This window comes from Macaca nemestrina, chromosome 15 (assembly GCF_043159975.1).
Source record: "Macaca nemestrina isolate mMacNem1 chromosome 15, mMacNem.hap1, whole genome shotgun sequence".
Classification (NCBI taxonomy): domain Eukaryota; kingdom Metazoa; phylum Chordata; class Mammalia; order Primates; family Cercopithecidae; genus Macaca; species Macaca nemestrina.
This window is the reverse complement of record NC_092139.1, coordinates 98815720-98838539: the sequence shown is the minus strand read 5'-3', so window position 1 is coordinate 98838539 and position 22820 is coordinate 98815720. Positions and strand designations below refer to the sequence as shown.

The 22820-nt window shown below is 45.3% G+C and overlaps 1 protein-coding gene across 4 annotated transcripts in view; it reads right to left on the bottom strand.

Moving 5' to 3' along the window:
- LOC105487209 (ring finger protein 185) overlaps nucleotides 1-22820 on the bottom strand; it is a 47443-nt gene that overhangs the window by 15078 nt on the left and 9545 nt on the right. For 2 of the 4 annotated variants that reach the window (XR_011614065.1, XM_011750575.2), the window contains exon 2: nucleotides 5032-5255. Coding sequence is in view for 3 of the 4 variants with exons in the window: in XM_011750575.2 (XP_011748877.1) it covers nucleotides 5032-5207 (176 nt within the window). In the remaining variant the exon portion in view is untranslated. Of the gene's footprint in view, nucleotides 1-5031; nucleotides 5256-11778; nucleotides 12321-12361; nucleotides 13583-22820 lie in introns of those variants that run through there. The other 2 variants (XM_011750576.3, XM_011750577.3) reach the window with 2 other exon arrangements.

Below are 22820 nucleotides of genomic sequence, written 5' to 3'. Positions count from 1 at the left end.
GAACCACAGTTTAGCTTTGCAAACCAAATACACAATCTTCCTGGACATAACATTTAACTCCAACATTAATATTGCAATGTCATTCTAAACTGAGTGGAGAACACTCCAAATCATGGCAGATTTCCAGTGGCAAGTTCCCTTAAAGGCTTTAGGGGAGAAGTGGAGGTGAATGAATGACCCTCAGGGGAGAGTTCAGGCTTTATAATAAGAACCATTCCTCCCATTTATTAAGCAAAGATAGTCATGTATCACTGAAAGACAGGGATAGTTCTGAGATATGTGTCATTAGGCAATTTCACCATTGTGTGAGCAGCATCAGAGAGTGTACTTACACAAACCTAGATGAAATAGCATACTACACACCTAGGCTACATAGTATAGCCTATTGCTAATAAGCTACAAACCTGAATAGCATGTGAATGTCATAGGCAACTGTAACAGAGTGGTAAATATTTGTGTATTTAAACATACCTAACATAGAGCCAAGGTGTGGTGGCTCACGCCTGTAATCCCAGCACTTTGAGAGCTAAGGTGGGCAGACTATTTGAAGTCAGGAGTTCGAGACCAGCCTGGCCAACATGGTGAAACCCCATCTCTATTAAAAATACAAAAACTAGCCATGTGTGGTGGCACATGCCTGTAATCCCAGGTACATGGGAGGCTGAAGCATGAGAATCAACTTGAACCTGAGAGGTGGAGGTTGCAGTGAGCTGAGATCATGCTACTTAATCTGGAGTGCCACTGCACTCCAGCATTAGTGATGCAGTGAGACTCCATCTCAAAAAAACCCCAAAACCAGGCTGGGCACGGTGGCTCACGCCTGTAACCCCAGCACTTTGGGAGGCTGAGGCGGGTGGATCACCTGAGGTCAGGAGTTCGAGACCAGCCTGGCCAACATGGTAAAACCCTGTCTCTACTACAAACACAAAAATTAGTCAGGTGTGGTGGCACATACGTATAATCCCAGCTTCTCGGGGGGCTGAAGCAGAAGAATCGTTTGAACCTGGGAGGCAGAGGTTGCAGTGAGCCAAGATCATGCCACTGCACTCTAGCCTTGGGCAACAGAGTGAGACTCCATCTTAAAAAAACAACAAACAAACAAAAAGTCCAACATACCTAACATAGAAAAGGCAATGCACTAGTCTATAACATGAAATCACTAGATTATAGGAATTTTTCAGGTCCATCATAAATCTTGTGGGACCACTGTTGTATATATAGTCCATCGTTGACCAAAATGTCGTTATGTGCTGCATGACTGTACTGTGTGCCACGCTGTGGCTGAATAGCTTTTCATTTCTTAATGTCACTGGATGGTCACATTAACCAATGAGACAGTGCCATTATCCCCATCTTACAGATGACGAAACCAAAGTACAGGGAAGCTAGCAGATTTGCTCAGGGACACACCATCCAGACTGGAAGCATCTGTTCATTTTAGAGTCTGTGTTCTTTCCAATGGTATTCTGCCTTAAAAAAAAAAATGATAGTGGGCGTGGTGGCTCACACCTGTAATCCCAGCACTTTGGGAGGCTGAGGTGGGCAGATCACGAGGTCAGGAGATCGAGACCATCCTGGCCAACATGGTGAAACCCTGTCTCTACTAAAAATGCAAAAATTAGCTGGGTGTGGTGGTGTGCACCTGTAATCCCAGCTACTTGGGAGGTTGAGGCAGGAGAATTGCTTGAATTTGGGAGGCGGAGATGGCAGTGAGCTGAGATTGTGCCACTGCACTCCAGCCTGTCGACAGAGCAAGACTCTGTCTCAAAAAACAAAAATTGACACAGGGCCAGGCATGGTGGCTCACACCTGTAATCCTAGCACTTTGGGAGGTCCACGTGGATGGATCACTTGAGGTGAGGAGTTTGAGACCAGCCTGGTCAGCATGGCGAAGCTCCATCTCTACTAAAAATACAAAAAGAAAATTAGCCGGGAGTGGTGGTGCACTCCTGTAGTCCCAGCTTCTCAGGAGGCTGAAGCAGGAGAACCACTTGAGCCCGGGAGGCAGAGGTTGCAAGTGAGCCGAGACTGCACCACTGCACTCCAGCCTGGGCAACAGAGCAAGGCTGTCTCCACGCACACACACACAAAGATATACAATAGCTGTACATTTAAATATAAATATAGTTATATATAGTTAATATATATAACACATTATACAATTTAAATTTATAATCTTAACATTTATACTTATAAAATTTAATAAATACACACACACACATTTTTTTTTAGACGGAGTCTTACCCTGTCTCCCAGTCTGGAGTGCAGTGGGGTGATTTCAGCTCCCTGCAACCTCCATTTCCTAGGTTCAAGATATTCTCCTGCCTCAGCCTCCTGAGTAGCTGGGATTATAGGTATATGCCACCACATCCAGCTAATTTTTGTATTTTTAGTAGAGATGAGGTTTCACCATGTTGGCCAGGCTGGTCTCAAACTCTTGACCTCAAGTGATCCGCCCACCTCAGCCTCCCAAAGTGCTGGGATTATAAGCATGAGCCAGAATATATATATATATATATATATATATATATATTTTTTTTTTTTTTTTGAGATGGAGTCTTGCTCTGTCACCCACGCTGGAGTGCAGTGGCGCAATCTCGGCTCACTGCATGCTCCACTTCCCGAGTTCACGCCATCCTCCTGCCTCAGCCTCCCCAGCAGCTGGGACTACAGGCACACATTGCCACGCCCGGCTAATTTTTTTTTGTTTTTTTTTTTTTTGTTTTTTTTTTTGTTTTTTTTTTTGAGACGGAGTCTCGCTCTGTCTCCCAGGCTGGAGTGCAGTGGCCGGATCTCAGCTCACTGCAAGCTCCGCCTCCTGGGTCCACGCCATTCTCCTGCCTCAGCCTCCCGAGTAGCTGGGACTACAGGCGCCCGCCACCTCACCCGGCTAGTTTTTTTTGTATTTTTTTTTTTTTTTTGAGACGGAGTCTCGCTCTGTCGCCCAGCCCAGGCTGGAGTGCAGTGGCGCGATCTCGGCTCACTGCAAGCTCCGCCTCCCGGGTTCACGCCATTCTCCTGCCTCAGCCTCCCGAGTAGCTGGGACTACAGGCGCCCACAACCGCGCCCGGCTAATTTTTTGTATTTTTAGTAGAGACGGGGTTTCACCGTGGTCTCGATCTCCTGACCTTGTGATCCGCCCGCCTCGGCCTCCCAAAGTGCTGGGATTACAGGCGTGAGCCACCGCGCCCGGCTTTTTTTTTGTATTTTTTAGTAGAGACGGGGTTTCACTTTGTTAGCCAGGATGGTCTCGATCTCCTGACCTCATGATCCACCCGTCTCGGCCTCCCAAAGTGCTGGGATTACAGGCTTGAGCCACCGCGCCCGGCCTTTTTGTATTTTTAGTAGAGACGGGGTTTCACCGTGTTAGCCAGGATGGTCTTGATCTCCTGACCTCGTGATCTGCCCGCCTTGGCCTCCCAAAGTGCTGGGATTACAGGCGTGAGCCACCGTGCCCAGCCCAGAATATATATATATTTCTAAGAGACAGGGTCTCTCTCTATCACCTAGACTGGGGTGCAGTGACACAACCATAGCTCACTGTAGCGTCAAATTCCTGGGCTCAAGCCTTCCTCCTACCTTAGTCTCCCGAGTAGCTAGGACTACAGGCACCGCCACCATGCCTGGCCAGTTTTTAAATTTTTTTGTAGACATGGGGCCTTACTATGTTGCTCAGACTCATCTTGCACTCCTGGGCTCAAGTGATCCTCCTATGTTGGCCTCTCAAAGTGTTAGGATTACAGGTGTGAGCCACGGAGCCCAGCCATAATAGCTGTACACATTTTTTTGTGTTATATGTGATAATTTGATACATTCATATAATCAAATCAGGGGTATCCTGTCTTTTAATTCTTACTTTTGTCAATCATTTCAAGTCCTGGTTTTATGATACCCTGAAGTATCCTGAATTTCTAGGAGAATGCGGATCACAACAGCTTTTACACAAAACAGTAATTAGGGCAAGAGCCTCAAGAACAAAAATCTCTGCTCCATTCTATTTGTTCACCAATAAATTGATGTTTTATGCTGTTGCCAACTTAAAATTCCTTAAATATTGTTTAAATTGCCTTTTCTTCACATTTCTCTGCTCAAAAATATTCATTACCTCTACGTCCCTTTAGTCGAATCTGGGTTTGATAATCTGGCCCAATACTCCCGTAACCATTATTTTTCCTAACACTCCCAGACCCTCATCCAGAGTGCTGTGAGAGGTATACAGTAGCCTCAAGGGTCTCAGATGAGTCCAAGAGTGCATGCGCCTGTCCCTAGAAACTCCCTGCCTTGGGGGGACACACACACCCTTCACCTTACCTAGCATTTTTCGATCGACCTTTCAAGGTTCAGCTCAAAATCTCAAGACAAAAAGAAGAAGAAAAAAAAAAAAACCAAGAAAACAAAATTCAACCTTCACCTAGGTTCTCAGAGCCAGAAAAGGCTCCTGTAACCATCAAGGCTGGAACAGACACCGACCTTGACACTTCATTTTGATGTGTGTATATATCTATACATAAACATAAAATATAGTAACAATTACAGTCATAGCTAACACATACTATTTACCGCAAGTTATGTGCTCTTCTAAGCCTTTTACATTAATACTTGCATTTAATACTTGCAAAGAACCCTGTAAAATGAGGCGGAATGTGTGTAAGCACCTTGCCCAAGGTCAAACAGGAGGTGGCAGAGTCAAGCTTCAGAAAGAGGAAGCCCAGTTCCACAGTCCTTGTTTATAACCATTATGCTATACTACCTCTAGGCTCAGCACAGCAAGTAGCAAGTAGTAAGTGCTCACTAAATGGTAAGTATTATTACTTTACAGATGGGGAGAAGGAGCTCAGAGCGGAGACAGGATTTGCCCAAGGTCACCCAGCTCATTGGTAGCAGAGCTGGGATGGGAACTCAGGTTTCCTGTCTGTTGAGCCTGAGTGTATTCCCAACGTGAGCAGGAAGCATTCTGCTTCAAACCGTCCAGGGTCACAGGCTTTCCAAACATGGCAATGTGCTCTCTGGCAGAGGAGCAGGGATACTGACCAGAAGAGGTGGCCACACAGGCTGATGACGGCATCCTTGGCTGTGTCCAAGCAGATGTTGCACTCGAAAGTGCTGTCCTGACCTCCACTCTCGCCAGCGCCATTGCTGCTCCCACTGGGGCCCCCTGCAGTGGAGTTCTCAGGAGATGCAGAGGCCGAGGGCCCCTTGCTTGCCATCCTTGGCTGTCAGCGAAGCTCTGAGTGAAGACTCTCCCCAGGGAAATCCTAAAAGGCAGAGAACTCTTGACTGCCCATTTCTGCAGCCCTCTCTCCCCAGATTCCATGCCAACATTCCTGTCTTCTCTCAGCTCCAGAGCTGATTATGACTGAATCCCTGAGCAGACTTCCCAAAGCGCTGCAGAAGATAAGAGTTGTAGGGCACGACCCAGAGGACAGTGACCCAGAAACTTCTCATGAACATGGTCCAGAATGTATCACAGATACACAAACTCCACAAATACAGAGCAGCCTCAAGATAGTTCTCCACAGGAACCAGGACCTTGTCTCACTCATCTTTAGATTCTCCCACGATAATCAACCCAGGTGACAAATATATGCTAAATTAAATGGAATATTCAGGCTGTCCAGCCCCTATATTGGCAGGTGAATCTGTTAAGCCAGGAAGGTTGTGATTGGCATATGCCAGAATTTTTTTTTTTGAGAGACGGAGTTTCACTCTGTTGCCCAGGCTGGACTGCAGTGGCACAATCTTGGCTCACTGCAACCTCTGCCTCCCGGGTTCAAGTGATTCTCCTGCCTCAGCCTCCCGAGCAGCTGGGATTACAGGCGCCTGCCACTACACCTGGCTAATTTTTGTATTTTTAGTAGAGATGGGGTTTCACCATGTTGGCCAGGCTGGTCTTGAACTCCTGACCTCAGGTGATCCACCTGCCTCAGCTTCCCAAAGTGCTGGGATTACAGGTGTGAGCCACCACGCCCAGCCCACATGCCAGAATATTAAGAAACTCCTGTTAACTATGAAAAGTTAGGAAGCTAAAAAGGACCAGAAAGATCATCTGGTCCAAGGTCTTCCATATTGCAATCTTTTTCAATCCTCCTCCTGCCACATTGGAATACTATTCCCTTTATTTTATCTAAATACATCAACTTTTTAGCCTCAGTACATTTAAAGAAGAGGTTTATATCACCGCTATAAATGGAAAACCAGTAATATTTAACCATAAGTAAAAAGGTTAATATAAAAGTAACAAATGAAAAGTTTACCCTCATACACCTGACATCATCTGGCACACTCATACTATGTTTTGGACAATCTTGATCTGGTCCAATTTCTTTAGGAAACTGCAGTTACCTCAGCTAGCTGACTAACATGGGGCTGAGACTGAGACTCATGGACACCCTGTTTGCACCGTACCACTACATACTAAACTGGCCACTAAATGCTGGTATAAACAGACCACTGTTGACTACCACCTCCAAGTCAAAGAACCCAGCCAGGAATTGAACAAGAAAGAGGATAAAACCAACACCAAGCAATACCCAGAAATTCTTGATGCACATTAAGAATCTGTCAGGAGCCTTATCTGGCCACCCTCATCATCTCAGAAATTCCAAGTAGGAAATGTTGGCTGGCTACCACAGTCAGAGAAGTGGAGGCCTGGATACTGGGCTCAGCCTCTAGCTTGCTAGGTGGTTTTGGGAACCTCCCTTCCCCTCTACTGATCATAATTTTCTCATCTGTAAAATGAGGCACTGGACTCCCTGGTATCCTAGGTGGCCCCCTCCAGCTCTCAGACTGTGCCTCTCCAGGTCATCTTAACCTACTATTATCTCCAAAACAAGCGGCCCCTTCACAAGTTTAGGACTTACCACTGGAACACCAGAAGGTCGCCCTGAGGTCAGCTTCCAGAGTATGACAAGACAAGGACCAAAAAGTTACAGCCTTCTCAGACCCAGAAAGCTTCCTTCCTTCACACTCAGAGCTCTGGCCTCATGAGCATCCCTTACCACAATACCAGCTCAGTGACTTGAGCAGGGAGAGGAGGCCGGCTCACCACCACTTTTTCACTCAGTTACATCATTTTACATAATGTCCCAGAAGGGTAGCTGGCTGCTGGCAGCACCACTGCCATGCACTGGCCTCAGCTCCAAGACCTTCTCCCTGACCTTCCTCCTCTCCATATTACATGTGCTCTCTTCATCTTAGGATAAAACCCAGTTTTGAGGGCCGCATTATTGTCTTTCCTCATTATTCCAGCTCAACAATCCTAAGTACCCAACCTATGTGTGTTTCTTTAAAAAAAAAAAAAAAATCTTAAAACATTAAAAATTATGCATATAGATTTTGGAAAGACAACCATAAAGTCAGATCAATCACATCAGCCTCCTGATGTGATGCAACAGAAGTACACAGCACCACCAATGCAGCATGTTTGCTTTAAAACTCAGACACTAATCAAGCATCTAAAATGAATTACCAGCCGGGCATGGTGGCTCACGCCTGTAATGCCAGCACTTTGGGAGGCCGAGGCAGGTGGATCACCTGAGGTCAGGAGTTCAAGACAAGCCTGGCCAACATGGTGAAACCCTGTCTCTACTAAAAATACAAAAATTAGCTGGGCACGGTGGCGCACACCTGTAATCCCAGTTACTTGAGAAGTTGAGGCATGAGAACCACTTGAACCTGGGAGGCAGAGGTTGCAGTGAACTGAGACTGTGCCATTGCACTCCAACCTGGGTGACAGAGACTCCATCTCAATAATAATAATAATAAATAAAATGAATTACCCATTTTCAGAAAATATGGAGGATAGGTGCAAGTATTAAATGACTCAGAATGTGGGACTTTCTACAGGACAAATAATAAAGTTCCACAAAAAATAAATAGCATGGACGGGATTGGGGTTATAGATTGAGATATGAGATATTCTAACCACTTGTAGTATGTGGGTCTTACTGGAACAAGATTCAAGCAAACCAACTGTACAAAGACTCTGGTGACATGACTGACAAAAACTGTTTAGCCTAGGTATTACTCGATATGAAGGAATTATTGTTGGCTGGGCATGGTGGCTCATGTCTATAATTCCAGTACCTTGGGAGGCCAAGGTGGGTGGATCGCTTGAGCTCAGCAGTTTGAGACCAGCCTGGGCAACACGGTGAAACCCTATCTCTACAAAAAAAAAAAAAGTTAACTGGGTGTGGTGATGCACGTCTATGGTCCCAGCTACTCCAGAGGCTGAGGCAGAATTGCTTAAGCTTGCGAGGCGGAAGTTGTAGTGAGCCAAGATTGTACCACTGCACTCCAGCCCAAGTGACATAGTGACTGTCTCAAAAACAAAAAACAAACAAACAAACAAAAAATAGCTGGGTGTGGTGGCACACAACTGTAGTCCCAGATAGTCAAGAGGCTGAGGTGGGAGGATCACTTGGGCCTGGGGGGTGGAGGCTGCAGTGAGCCGACTGTGCTGCTGCACTCCAGCCTGGGTGACAGAGTAAGAGAAACCCTGTCTCAAAAAATATATATATACATAAAAAAGGGAATTACTGTTAATTTTGTTGGGTATGATAATGATATCTTTTTTTTTTTTAAACAAAACCTGACCTGATAGAGACACATATTTTTGAAGGAATAAAGTATTTGGGATTTGCTTTAAAATACTCCAGGGGGGAAAAATAAAAATGGAGAGAAAAGATGAAACAAGAACAAGGAAGTTGGCTGTTGAAGCTGGGTGATGAATGGAGGTTCACTGTAATAGTCTGTGTGTGTGTTTGAAAATTACAATAAAAGGTATTTTTTTCTTTTTTTGAGATGGTCTCGCTCTGTTGCCCAGGCTGGAGTGCAGTGGTGCAATCACATCTTACTGCAGCCTCAACCTCCTGGGCTCAAGCAATCCCCTGCCTCAGCCTCCTAAGTAGCAAGGACTACAGGTGCACACCACCATGATCAGCTAATTTTTAAATTATTTTGTAGAGACGAGGTCTGTGTTGCCCAGGGTAGTCAAACTCCTGGGCTCAAGTAATTCTCCTGCCTCAGCCTCCCAAAGTGCTGAGAAAACAAGCATGAGCCACTGCAGCTAGCTCCAATAAAAGGTATTTTTTAAAAAGATTAAGCTGTAGAAGAGTATGTATATAAACTTATTTGGGTAAAAACTAAGTATGTATATGAGTATGTATGTATGTGGATCCATACACAGACAGGCAGACACACACACACACACACACACACACACACACACACACACACACACACACAGAAAATGCCTAGAAAATACACATTAAACCATCAACAGTTATTTCTGGGACTATAAGGGCTAGGAGACATTGAATTATTATATTCTTATCCTGTTTCAATGTTTTATAACAAACAAGTATTACTTTCTTTTTTTTTTTTTTTTTTGAGATGGAGTCTTGCTCTGTGGCCCAGGCTGGAGTGCAGTGGCCGGATCTCAACTCACTGCAAGCTCCGTCTCCCGGGTTCCCGCCATTCTCCTGCCTCAGCCTCCCGAGTAGCTGGGACTACAAGCGCCCGCCACCTCGCCCGGCTAATTTTTTGTATTTTTAGTAGAGACGGGGTTTCACCGTGTTAGCCAGGATGGTCTCGATCTCCTGACCTCATGATCCGCCCGCCTCGGCCTCCCAAAGTGCTGGGATTACAGGCTTGAGCCACCGCGCCCGGCCACAAGTATTACTTTCACAAGAACATTTTAAAAAAGGAAATCATAAAATGTGAAGTATATTACATATGTTACAATAATGAATATAGGTATTAGAAAATGGCTTTAGGCCAGGCATGGTGGCTCATGCCTATAACCTTAGTACTTTGGGAGGCCAAGGCAGGAGGATCACTTATGCCCAGGAGTTTGAGGATGCAGAGAGCTATGAATGTACAATGTAGAAGAACATACTCAACTGTTAATAGCGATTATCTCGATATCAGTAAGGATGTAGAGGTCATTTTTACATGTATTTTTTTTTACATGTATTATTATTTTTACATGTATTACTGACATTTTTACATGTATTATTTTTTTTGCTTCTCTTTTTTTGAGACGAGTCTCACTCTGTCGCCCAAGCTGGAGTGCAGTGATGTGATCTCGGCTCACTGCAACCTCTACCTCCCAAGTTCAAGCAATTCTCCCTGCCTCAGCTTCCTGAGTAGCTGGGCTTATGGGTGATCACGACCACACCCAGCTAATTTTTGTATTTTTTAGTAGAGACAGGGTTTTGCCATGTTGGCCAGGCTGGTCTTGAACTCCTGACCTCAGGTGATCCACCCACCTCAGCCTCCCAAAGTGTTGGGATTACAGGTGTGAGCCACTGTACCTGGCCTTTACATGTATTACTTTTGAAATCAGTCAAAAGAATAATAATACATAAAATTTCTCCCCCCCCGCCCATGTTCCAGTTTTCCCCAATCCTGAATGTTCTGAGTTCAAGTCCTGGTTCCATCACTGACTGTCCATATGGCCATGGTAGATCCCTTGATGATTTGAATCTCTTTTCTCACCTGAAAAGCGAGAGTATCATGCCTCCTACAGGGCTACTGAGGTGGCCCTATGAAATAACACAGTGACCTGGAGGGCCCACCAAGGCAGGACAGGGCTGTTGCTGTTGGGGAGGCACACATTTCATACCATGTAACCTGGTCCACTGCCAACCCACTTCCTGGACCCAACAAAGCTGTGCATGGCCCATACTCCTACACAGGCATAAGGGGACAACCAGGATCAAGGTAGGTATTGGAGTAGGAATGGTTAAGGGACAGTAACAGGTCAGTTCAGAGTTTGCAGGGAGTGGCAGCCTCGTGCCAGGCCAGGCACTGAGACAGGCCTGCATGTCCCAACTGTAGGCAGGCCGTATCACTCTCCTTGTAATTCTTAGTAGACACCATGTGGTCCCCACCCAGGCTCTAGAGCCTCATCCTAGCAGGCACTCAAATATTTGCTGAGTGAGGATGGGCACACATGACTGACTTTGGTCAACTCCTAGCTGGCTGGTCACCAACTTTTCTTTGTAACATATTTGGGCCCCACAGCTGTTCTCCTGGGGATTGTTTACTGAGCACCTACAGAACCATATGGGCCTGCCAGGACTGGGACAGTGATCTAAAACATAGAGGTTCCTGATTGGCTCAGGAACTAGGCAGAAAAAGAATCAGGTCCTGAGCATACCTATATGGCCGTCTTTCTAAAATTTCTCATGGTCCCTGTAGAAGCTACAGACTTTGACCTGACCACAAAGCAACCTGGCTGTGGCTAGTTCTATGCCCCTGTCCCTACCCTGACCATTCTTTTCTCCTGACCAGAATCCACTCTCTAGTTTTCAAAGCATTTCACATCTATCACTGCATTTTATACTCATGCCATTTTACAGATGAGGACACTGGGCCAGGGACATTAGAGGACTGCCTAAGGCCAGGATACCATGCAGTGCCAAATTCAGACTTCCTAACACAACATCAGCACTCTCTTCATTCCTATGTTACTCTATTACTGCTTTACAAAATTAAATACCTGGTCTTTGTCTTCCCTCAAATTTATTGTGTAATGTTGTAACTTTTGTGCCCTTTGAAATGAGTGCAGAGTAAATTAATCATTCATCCATTTATTCATTCAACCAACCAACAGTTTTCCAATGCCAACTACATTTGAGGTCTGGTGCTACCAACTGTGGGGGAGTTACAAAGAAGAACAAGACCAAGTTGAGGTCTTGGAGTCTAGTACAGGAGCTAAAGGCACATAGGTTAATTTTAAGAACTCTAAACAAGAGGTTCCATCAAACTCACCTGTTTTTTCTTTTGTTGTTGTTGTTTTTGCCTGTTTTTCTTAAACAAAGCATCCTCTCACCCTCCCCCCAAAAGATCTGGTTCCCAGATCCCTTCAGAGATTTAAACAGGATCTGGACCTAGATCAGGCCTAAGAATCCGTATGTTTTTAATGTAGCCCTCACTTTCTACCCTAGACGATTCTCTAATTAACAAGAGTTTTGGAAACCCAGCTCTAGAAGAGGGTACAGCTCTATCAATAGCACAAAGCAATACCAACAAAATACACTATTCTAGAGGGACAGAAACCTCAGGGCCTACCCAGCTACAAGCCACAGGGACTACAGAGAGGTCAGATAAACTTGGGGGGTAAGGGACAAATCTGCTAAATTCAGATCAATCAGCATTTGGTCCAACTGGAACACAGCTGATCATTTTAAGAAATAAGTTCACACCTAGTTTTGAAAAACAGCCCTAACTTTGAGATGTCCAGGGCGATACATGTGGTGCTGGGACTAAGGCAGATTTGCAGTACTTAATGATCCTCTAGGAACACAGAGCCTGGCGGCTGAAGTTGACTGACCCAGTATCTTCAATATATTACCTTCCCAGAGCTGGCCTTTGGTCCACTTGGCCTGGCTCACCTCACAGGAACTGAGCAAGAAAGAGAACACAAGAGTTGAATATCCCTGCAGGAACCACCAGGGAACTTGATCTCATGAGGAAATCTCTCTGTAGCATTCTTAAATTCAATTATCAAGTTCTAGAGAACTGTAGGAATTCATAATCTGCCTTATCTGCCCCTTTAACTCCAAGAATTTCTAGACCAGGGTATAGCGAGACACCTAGAAACGTTAATCTTCGGTATGAAGATTACGAATTCGGGTGATAAATAACTTGCACGATCCCAGCAGAGGTCTCATTTCTGTGGGTACATGCTTATTCACATGGAAGCTTTCTGCCAGGAACCCTGGCGTGCCTGAGCCTGTCTGCACCACTCATTAGACTGCTGCTGGACCACACGTAGGCAGAAATGGGACCTGCATTCCAAGAATGTCTACATCACACTCACAGAAGGCTGGAATGGGAAGAACTCTGAATAAGTTTATTGGAACTTAGAACACACAGAAACCAGCTTTGAAATTTTAAAGTCTAAGTGGTGTTTAGGTCCCGAGGCTAGCCCACGGAGATCTGGCCCTCAAATATAGGATCAGAAGCACAGAGAAGGCTGAAAGGACTGGCTTCTTTTCACTGGGGCTGCACTGGTCCTTTTCTCTGGTTCCCTCTAATCTTCCTATCTACTTAGTAGATAAGAATGAATCTTCAAAGATTCATTGAAGATCCTATTATTTGCCAGGCATTCAAGATACAGAAATAAAACTTTTTTTTCAGTCTAAAGGGAGACACAAACAAGTAAACCAACAAAGGCAACCCAGTGTACTGGGAACTGACAGTGTGTACATGGTACCTGAAGACAGAGAATGCTGGGAAAGATGTAGACACAGCACAAGAAACAAGTGCATAATTCATTGTGCTGAGTTCAGTGTACCCGAAGCCCAGAGCATATATAAGGATGGTAAGGCAGCAAGGGTTGGGACTAAGGCAAGAAGAAAAGCCTTTGATTCTTAGTGCCCTTCAGCCCTGGCCTGCCGGGCCCACATACCCTATCTGGTACCTAACCCAGATCTGCCTAACCTTCCAAAGGGCTCCATGATTTTAACGTCTCTTTTTCTCCCCATCTAGCTCCCATTAAATAAACTGGTACATCCACGTAATAGATTACATAGCCACTAAAAATAATGCTTCCACAGAGATTTTGCTTACATAGGAATTTCAATTACATGACATAATGTTAAGTGAAAAAAGCAGGATGGGCCGGGCGCGGTGGCTCACGCCTGTAATCCCAGCACTTTGGGAGGCCGAGGTGGGCAGATCACGAGGTCAGGAGAGATCGAGACCATCCTGGCTAACATGGTGAAACCCCATCTCTACTAAAAAATACAAAAAATTAGCCGGGCGTAGTGGCGGGCACCTGTAGTCCCAGCAACTCGGGAGGCTGAGGCAGGAGAATGGCGTGAACCCAGGAGGCGGAGCTTGCAGTGAGCCAAGATCGCGCCACTGCACTCCAGCCTGGGTGACAGAGCAAGACTCCATCTCGAAAGAAAAAAAAGAAAAGAAAAGGAGAGAGAGAGAGAGAGAGAGAAAGAAAAGAAAAAAAGGAAGGAAGGAAGGAAGGAAGGAAGGAAGGAAGGAAGGAAGGAAGGAAGGAAGGAAGGAAGGAAGGAGGGAGGGAAGGAAGGAAGGGAAAAGAAGGAAGCAGGATGTAAAATTGTATACAAAATTGAATATATATGTGGCCAGGTGCGGTGGCTCATGCCTACATTCACAGCACTTTGGGAGCTGAGGCAGGCAGATTGCTTCAACCCAGGATTTCGAGCAGCTGGGAGGCTGAGGCAGGAGAATAGCTTGAACCCAGGAGTCAGAGATTGCAGTGAGCTAAGATTGCACCACTGCACTCCACCCTGGGCGACAGAGTCAAATTCCGTCTCAAAAAATTAAAAAAAACTGAATTTATTTGTTATCAGCAGGTTAAAAAGATACCAAAAAAAGAGGTCAAAAATATTAATGGTAGTAGTCTCTGGACAGTGGACTTATGGACAAATTTCTTAAGCTTTAAAAAATACTTACATGTACTTGCCACCTTTTCCATAGTGAGTACTGTGTTAATACTCAGGAAAAAATAGGCCAAGCATGGTAGCTCACGCCTGTAATCCTAGCACTTTGGGAGGCCAAGATGGGAAGATTGCGTGAGGCCAGGAGTTCGAGACCAGCCTGGTCAACACAGAGAGATCTCATCTCAAATTACAAAATAAAAGATGTGAAAGGTCCAATATATTCAGATCTCAGTAGAGGACAAAAAGGAAAGCAATCTGAATTAAGTACATTCACAACTGAGGTGTGAATGGTCCTTAGAATATTAATTATCTCAGAAATTTTAACAATTTTATTTTTTTTAATAAGTAACATGTATACAGGTACAACAAAAGGATATAGGCTGAAAAGTCTCTCCTTATTCCTGAAACCCAACATACCTGTTCTCTACCTTCGAGACTGCTTGACTATATCATTAGTATAAATCCCAGAAGTAGAACTGCAGGGTCAAAGTATTTATATTTGTAACTTTGAGATAGTGCCGAATACCCCCAGGGAAGATGTGCCAATTTATATTCCTATGAGAAATACGTAAGACATTTGTTTCCCTATGTCCCTGACAATGACATGTATGTTTTCCAAAAGATAATATATGTTTGTTTTGTTTTGTTTTTGAGACAGAGCTTCACTCTTGTTGCCCAGGATAGAGTGCAATGGCATGATCTAGGCTCACTGCAACCTCCACCTCCCGGGTTCAAGCAATTCTCCTGTCTCAGCCTCCTGAGTAGCTGGGATTACACGCACCCACCACCATGCCCGGCTAATTTTTGTATTTTTAGTAGAGACAGGGTTTCACGATGTTGGCCAGGCTGGTCTTGAACTTCTGACCTCAGGTGATCCACCCACCTCGGCCTCCCAAAGTGCTGGGATTACAGGTGTAAGCCACTGTGCCTGGGCCGGAGAATATAAGTTAAGTGAAACGAGAAATATAATTTTGGCAGCCTGGGAAGATAGTTTAAATTCACTAACTTGCTAGTAAGATTCATTACGTTCCACACACTGTGCCAGGCCTTAGAGATAGGACAATTTCTAAACATACACACACACAAATACACACATAAATATATTTTGAGACAGAGTCTCGCTCAGGCACTCAGGCTGGAGTGCAATGGTGTAATCTCAGTTCACTGCAGCCTCCACCTCCCAAGCTCAAATGATCCTTCCACCTTAGCCTCCCAAGTAGCTGGGATTACAGGTGTGTGCCACCACACCCAGCTAGTTTTTTTTGTTTGTTTGCAGAGATGGGGTTTCACCATGCTGCCCAGGCTGGTCTTGAACTCCTGGGCTCAAGCAATCCACCTGCCTCAGCCTTGGCCTCCCAAATTGCTGGGATTACAGGCATTAACCACCATGCCCAGCGATAACACATATTTGAATGGGGATTCTAGACTCAGTTGTTCCTACTTTTTCACATTTTCGTCCACTACTTTTTTTTTTTTTGAGACAGAGTCTCATTCTGTTGCCCAGCTGGAGTGCAATGGCGTGATGTTGGCTCACCGCAACCTCCGCCTCCTGGGTTCAAGCGATCCTCCTGCCTCAGCCCCCCAAGTAGCTAGGATTACAGGTACCCGCCACCACATCCAACTAATTTTTTTTGGTATTTTTCGTAGAGACAGAGTTTCACCATGTTGGTCAGGCTGGTCTCGAACTCCTGACCTCAGGTGATCCGCCCACCTCGGCCTCCCAAAGTGCTGGGATTACAGGCATGAGCCACCGCGCCCGGCCTCTTCCATTATTTTCAAATACAGAGAATGTTTTGATCATTTGTTGGGTTTTTTTTTTTTTTTTTTTGAGACGGAGTCTCGCTCTGTCACCCAGGCTGGAGTGCAGTGGCCGGATCTCAGCTCACTGCAAGCTCCGCCTCCCAGGTTCACGCCATTCTCCTGCCTCAGCCTCCGGAGTAGCTGGGACTATAGGCGCCCGCCACCTCGCCCGGCTAGTTTTTTGTATTTCTTAATAGAGACGGGGTTTCACCGTGTTAGCCAGGATGATCTTGATCTCCTGACCTCGTGATCCGCCCGTCTCCGCCTCCCAAAGTGCTGGGATTACAGGCTTGAGCCACCGCGCCCGGCCTCATTTGTTGGGTTTTAAGCTTCAGTTACTTTTGAAAAATTACCAGGTTTCATTTTTTAAAAAGGACAAAATGGAGGCCAAGAATGGTGGCTCACTCCTGTAATCCTAGCACTTTGGGAGGCCGAGGCAGGAGGATCAGTTAAGGCCAAGAGTTCAAATCTAGTCTGAACAACATAGTGAGACCCCATCACCAAAAAATTTTAAAAATTAGCCAGGTATGGTGGTGTGTGCCTGTAGTTCTAGCTCCTTGGGAGGCTGAGGCAAGATGATCACTTGAGCCCAGGAGCTCAAGGCTGCAGTGAGCTATGATGATGCCACTGCACTCCAACATAGGAGGCAGAAGGAGACTGTTTCTTAAATTAAAAAAAAAAATTTTTTTTAAAGAGTGAAATGGGATTTGTACTACCACTGGCACAAACTTTTAAGTGTCATCCAAGAAGTTGCCTTGTCATAAAATGTTCCTTAACTTTTTTCCTTAAAAACTAGCACAGCACAGAGGAATGTGATGGCTGAGTTCAAATCTCAGCTCTGCAACTTATTCTGTGACTTCAGACAAGTTATTTTCTCTCTGAGCCTTTGTTTTTCTCATTTGCTAAAATGAGGCTAATACGTTCCTCAGAAGATAGTTCTAAAAAAGAGAGATAGCCGGGCGTGGTGGCTCACGCCTATAATCCCAGCACTTTGGAAGGCCGAGATGGGCAGATCATGAGGTCAGGAGATCAAGACCATCCTGGCTAACACGGTGAAACCCCGTCTCTACTAAAAATACAAAAAATTAGCCAGGCGTGGTGGCGGGCGCCTGTAGTCCCAGCTACTCGGGAGGCTGAGGCAGGAGAATAGCGTGAACCCGGGAAGCGGAGCTTGCAGTGAGCCAAGATCACACCACTGCACTCCAGCCTGGGTGACAAAGCGAGACTGCATCTAAAAAAAAAAAAAAAAACAGATTAAACAGTACGGGACTAGCATACTGCCTGGCACATAGGTTAAGTACTCATGAAATGTTAATCCCCCTCCTTTTTAAGGTCTCTCTGAGTTCACTGAAGGTAAACTGTTTTTGTATATTCCTCATAGAGACATGCAACCAGCAGGTACTCGGTTAATTTGCTGAGTAAATGAGTCACAACTTTCCTTTCTCAATGAGCATCGTTCCTTGACTGCAGAATAAATGAGACATCAGAACTGTGTATGTTTATGAGCTGAGAGGAAATCTAAAATTAGACACAATTTGACCCAGAGAAAATCAGATTTTCCCCAAGTGTTAAAATTAGGGGACACTTGTTATATATCTTATCACTATAAGTAACATCAGCTAACAATCTGCTCAGCCCTCTACATGAATTATCTCATTTAATCTTTATGGCCTTTAGGTAAACACCACTGTATCATCATTAGTATTGCTTGGGATGTTAAATAAAGGCTCAGAGTAGTTAGGTCACTTGTCCATGGTCAAAGACTTAGTCAGAGGCAAAGCTTCCCAACCCAAGCCAATGTCCTTAACAAATGGTAACTCAATGATCTGTTCTTGGGCGTCTCCTCAAGCGGATACCCAGCTTCCAGGTTCCTTACTCAGCACAGGGCTAGGTGCCTCAGGAGCACCTGATATCCGTGTGTGTGTGTGTGTGTGTGTGTGTGTGTGTGTGTGGACAGACCTGATGCCCAGGAGCAATTAGAACTGTACAACTCAATATAGCCAACTAGAGTTGTGGAAAATCAGTATCCTACAAGAGCAAAACATGCTGTTCAGAACTGGAAATGTTACATAAGAGTCATTTTTTTTTTAAAGTATTACCCAAAACTCTTACACAAATGAAAAAAAAATTCAGGGATCTGCAACTAGAAGTTTCAAGTTTTCTCAAATTGGTACCCCCCCGCCGCCATTAAAGATAACATACACAGAGTTTTGGTTATCCACTGAACTATTACCCGCTCTAGTGAGATACCTCCTAGGGCCAACAGCACAGTGCCTGACAGGAAGTAGATGTTTGATTAAGGTATGTGAATGAATGAAGGGGATTTAATTTCAATCAAACCAATACAGCTGAGGAAAACAGTGTTTTAAAGAAAAGCTCTTCAGACTGCACAGACAACAATTAAGGGCTGTGAATTTCTAGTGTAACACCGTGAAAGGAATAATCTGGAGCCAGAGGACTTAGCCTAAGGCTCAGGTCTGTCACTCACTATGCCAGTATCCTTACCTGCAAATGGGGAACAATTGTTCCTGCCATCCCTTTGTCATGAGAAAAATCTACAAAATAAGGGTTCTGCTTTTTTTTTTTTTTTTTTGAGATGGGGTCTTACTCTGTTGCTCAGGCTGGAGTATAGTGGCAAGATCTTGGCTCACTGCAACCTCCGCTTCCTGGGTTCAAGCGATTCTCCTGCCTCAGTCTCCCGAGTAGCTGGGACCACAGGTGTGCACCATCACAACCGGCCAATTTTTGTATTTTTAGTAGAGACAGGGTTTCACCTTGTTGGCCAGGCCGGTCTCAAACTCCTGACCTCAGGTGATTCGCCTGCCTCGGCCTCCCAAAGTGCTGGGATTACAGGCATGAGCCACCGCGCCCAGCCTTGTTATTATTTTAAATAAGTATGAAACAGTGCCTACCCCCATTAGACAAAGAAACTAAGGAGGAAGCAGTAAGATTAATATTCTGAATTCATGATTGCAGGTGTGCACCACAACGCCTGGCTAATTTATTTGTATTTTTAGTAGAGACAGAGTTTCCCCATGTTGACCAGGCTGGTCTTGAACTCCTGACCTGAAGTGATCCGCCCACCTCAGCCTCCCAAAATGCTGGGATTACAGGCATTAGCCACCACACCTGGACAGGTTTAACTTTTATTTTCACACTGTCAGTGAAACCTCATTAATTCAGATTCTATAAAATGTCATTAATTAATATTTTACCTGAGGTTGAGCTAAAGACCTCTAAAATATTCTGAAGGTAGAGTATAAAAACAATAAGGCTAACAAGATCCAACCAATTAAGTAGAAAACTTTAGATTTTAATACCCTGTATATACTTGACAAAACAATGATCTCACTTCTCCTTTCTTTTTTTTGAGATGGAGTTTCGTTCTTGTTGCCCAGGCTGGAGTGCAATGACGCAATCTCGGCTCCCCGCAACCTCTGCCTCCCAGGTTCAAGAGATTCTCCTTCCTCAGCCTCCTGAGTAGCTGGGATTACAGGCATGCACCACCACACCTGACTAATTTTGTATTTTTAGTAGAGACGGGGTTTCTCCATGTTGGTCAGGCTGGTCTCAAACTCCTGACCTCAGGTGATCCGCCTGCCTCGGCCTCCCAAAGTGCCGGGATTACAGGCATAAGCCACTGCGCCCAGCCTCTCTCTTCTTTCAACAGGAGGTCCTGACTAGGACCAACTGTGATAAAGAGAAAACCAAAATGATTCCATTTTGAAAAGTCTATAATATTGACTTTTACAAATTGGTCTTGTGCCTTGAACCACCTCCATTATATTTGTTACCAGTGCTGTTTGGCAAACACTCAGAGAATGCCAACTACTAGGCCCATGATAAAAATAAATCAGAGGGCCAGGTGCCGTGGCTCACGCCTGTAATTCCAGCACTTTGGGAGGCCGAGGCAGGTGGATCACCTGAGGTCAGGAGTTCAAGACTAGCCTGGCCAACATAGTGAAACCCCATCTCTACTAAAAATACAAAAAAAAAAAAATTAGCTGGTCTTGGTGGTGGGCGCCTGTAATCCCAGCTACTAGGGAGGCTGAGGCAGAAGAATCGCTTGAGCCCAGGAAGCGGAGGTTGCAGTGAGCTAAGATCGTGCCACTACACTCCAGCCTGGGCGACAGAGTGAGACCCCGTTTCATAAACAAATGAATAAATAAATCAGAGAAGGTCCTGGTTCCTGTGCTCAAGGAGTTTATAACCAAGTCAGAATGTAACTATTAAAAAACAAAAAGCTTATCACACTAAGAAGTACCTTGGCAGAGATGATAGTGTTAAGAAAAACACAAGAAACTTCCTTGGGCTTTGCCCAGGATCCACTCCTGTATTCAGAGACCTGATCATCTTTAAAAACCCCCACCATGCCAGGCACAGTGGAACATGCCAGCTACTCAGGAGGTTGAGGCAGAAGGATTGCTTGAGGCCAAGAGTTTCAGACCAGCCTGGGCAGCATACAAAGACCTTGTCTCAAAAATAAATAAATAAATATTAAAAAATAAAAACCTGGCCAAGCGTGGTAGCTCACACCTGTGATCCCAGCACTTTGGGAGTACAAGGTGGGTGGATCATCTGAGGTCAGGAGTTCGAGACCACCTTAGCCAACATGGTGAAACCCTGTCTCTACCAAAAAATACAAATTAGCTGGGCGTGGTGGCACATGTCTGTAATCCCAGCTACTTGGGAGGCTGAGACATGGGAATCACTTGAATCCAGGAGGTGGACGCTGCAGTGAGCCAAGATCGTGCTACTGCACTCCACCCTGGGTGACAGAGTGAGACTCTGTCTCAATAAATAAATTAAATAAATAAAAAATAAAGACCACATCTGGCCAGATGTGCTGGCTCACGCCTGTAATCCCAGCACTTTGGGAGGCCAAGGCAGGCGGATCAGTAGGTCAGGAGATCAAGACCATCCTGGCTAACATGGTGAAACTTCGTCTCTACTAAAAATACAAAAAAAAAACTTAGCCGGGAGTGGTGGCAGCCGCCTGTAGTCCCAGCTACTTGGGAGGCTGAGGCAGGAGCACAGCTACTTGGGAGGCGGAGCTTGCAGTGAGCCGAGATCGCGCCACTGCACTCCAGCCTGGGCAACTGAGCTAGACTCTGTCTCAAAAAAAAAAAAACCACATCATTGTTACATCACAAGGCACTTCTGAGGAGCAACTGGGAGAGTGAGTATCAGAGTCAGGTGCTATAGAAACTATCATAGGAATTAACCTGGCAACTGGACCCAGGACAGAATGGCCAGTCAGTCCCCTAGGCCATTTCCATAGAAGCAGACACAATCTGGCTCAATGAACATAGAATTGCTGCTTTTAATCTTTGCATGTCCTTAGGCCAGCTGGAAGACAGGATGCTTTGTTCCCAATGACCAGTGAAATGAAGAGATGGACTCATGTCATCTACAGCAGAGTAGAGAAGTAGGGTTTGAAGGCCGGGCGTGGTGGCTCAGCTGGTAATCCCAGCACTTTGGAAGGTGGAGGCAGACAGATCACTTGAGCCCACAAGTTTGAGACCAGTCTGGGTAACATGGCAAAACCCCATCTCTACAAAAAATACAAAAATTAGCCAAGAGCAGTGGTGCATGCCTGTGGTCCCAACTACTCAAGAGGCAAAGATGGAGGACTGCTTGAGTCCGGGAGGCAGAGGTTACAGTGAGCTGAGATTACGCCACTGCACTCCAGCCTGGGCGACAGAGAGACCCTGTCTTTAAAAAAATAAAAATTAAAAAAAGAGAAGTAGGGTATGATAACCAGGCAGCAATTAGGGCCACCTCTGAGAATTTTAAACCAGCAGCCACTTGGTCATGACTTTAAAAACTGTATTTCTGGCAATGATTTCTTGGAATGACACCAAAAGCACAGGTAACAAAAGAAAAAGTAGACAAATGAGATTTCATAAAAATTTAAAATTTTTGTGCATAAAAAGACACTACCAATAGAGTAAATGGCAATTCACAGAATGGGAGAAAATATTTGCAAATCGTATATCTGAAAAGGAATTAATATTTAGAATATACAGAGAACTCCTAAAACTTAACAACAAAACAACCTAATTCAAAAGTGGGGCCAGGTATGGTGGCTCAGGCCTGTAATTCCAGCACTTTGGGAGGCTGAGGCAGGCGGATCACTTGAGGTCAGAAGTTCGAGACCAGCTTGGACAGCACAGCAAAACTTTGTCTCTACTAAAAATACAAAAAAATTAGCCAGGTGTGGTGGCACACACCTGTACTTCCAGCTACTTGGGAGGCTGAGGCAAGAGAATTGCTTGAACCCAGGAGGCAAGAGGTTGCAGTGAGCCCAGATTCCACTACTGCACTCGAGCCTGGGCAAGAGAGAGACAGACTCTGTCTCAAAAAAAAATTTTTAGGGCGGGCGCGGTGGCTCAAGCCTGTAATCCCAGCACTTTGGGAGGCCGAGACGGGCGGATCACTAGGTCAGGAGATCGAGACCATCCTGGCGAACACGGTGAAATCCCGTCTCTACTAAAAAATACAAAAAACTAGCCGGGCGAGGCGGCGGGCGCCTGTAGTCCCAGCTACTCGGGAGGCTGCGGCAGGAGAATGGCGTAAACCCGGGGG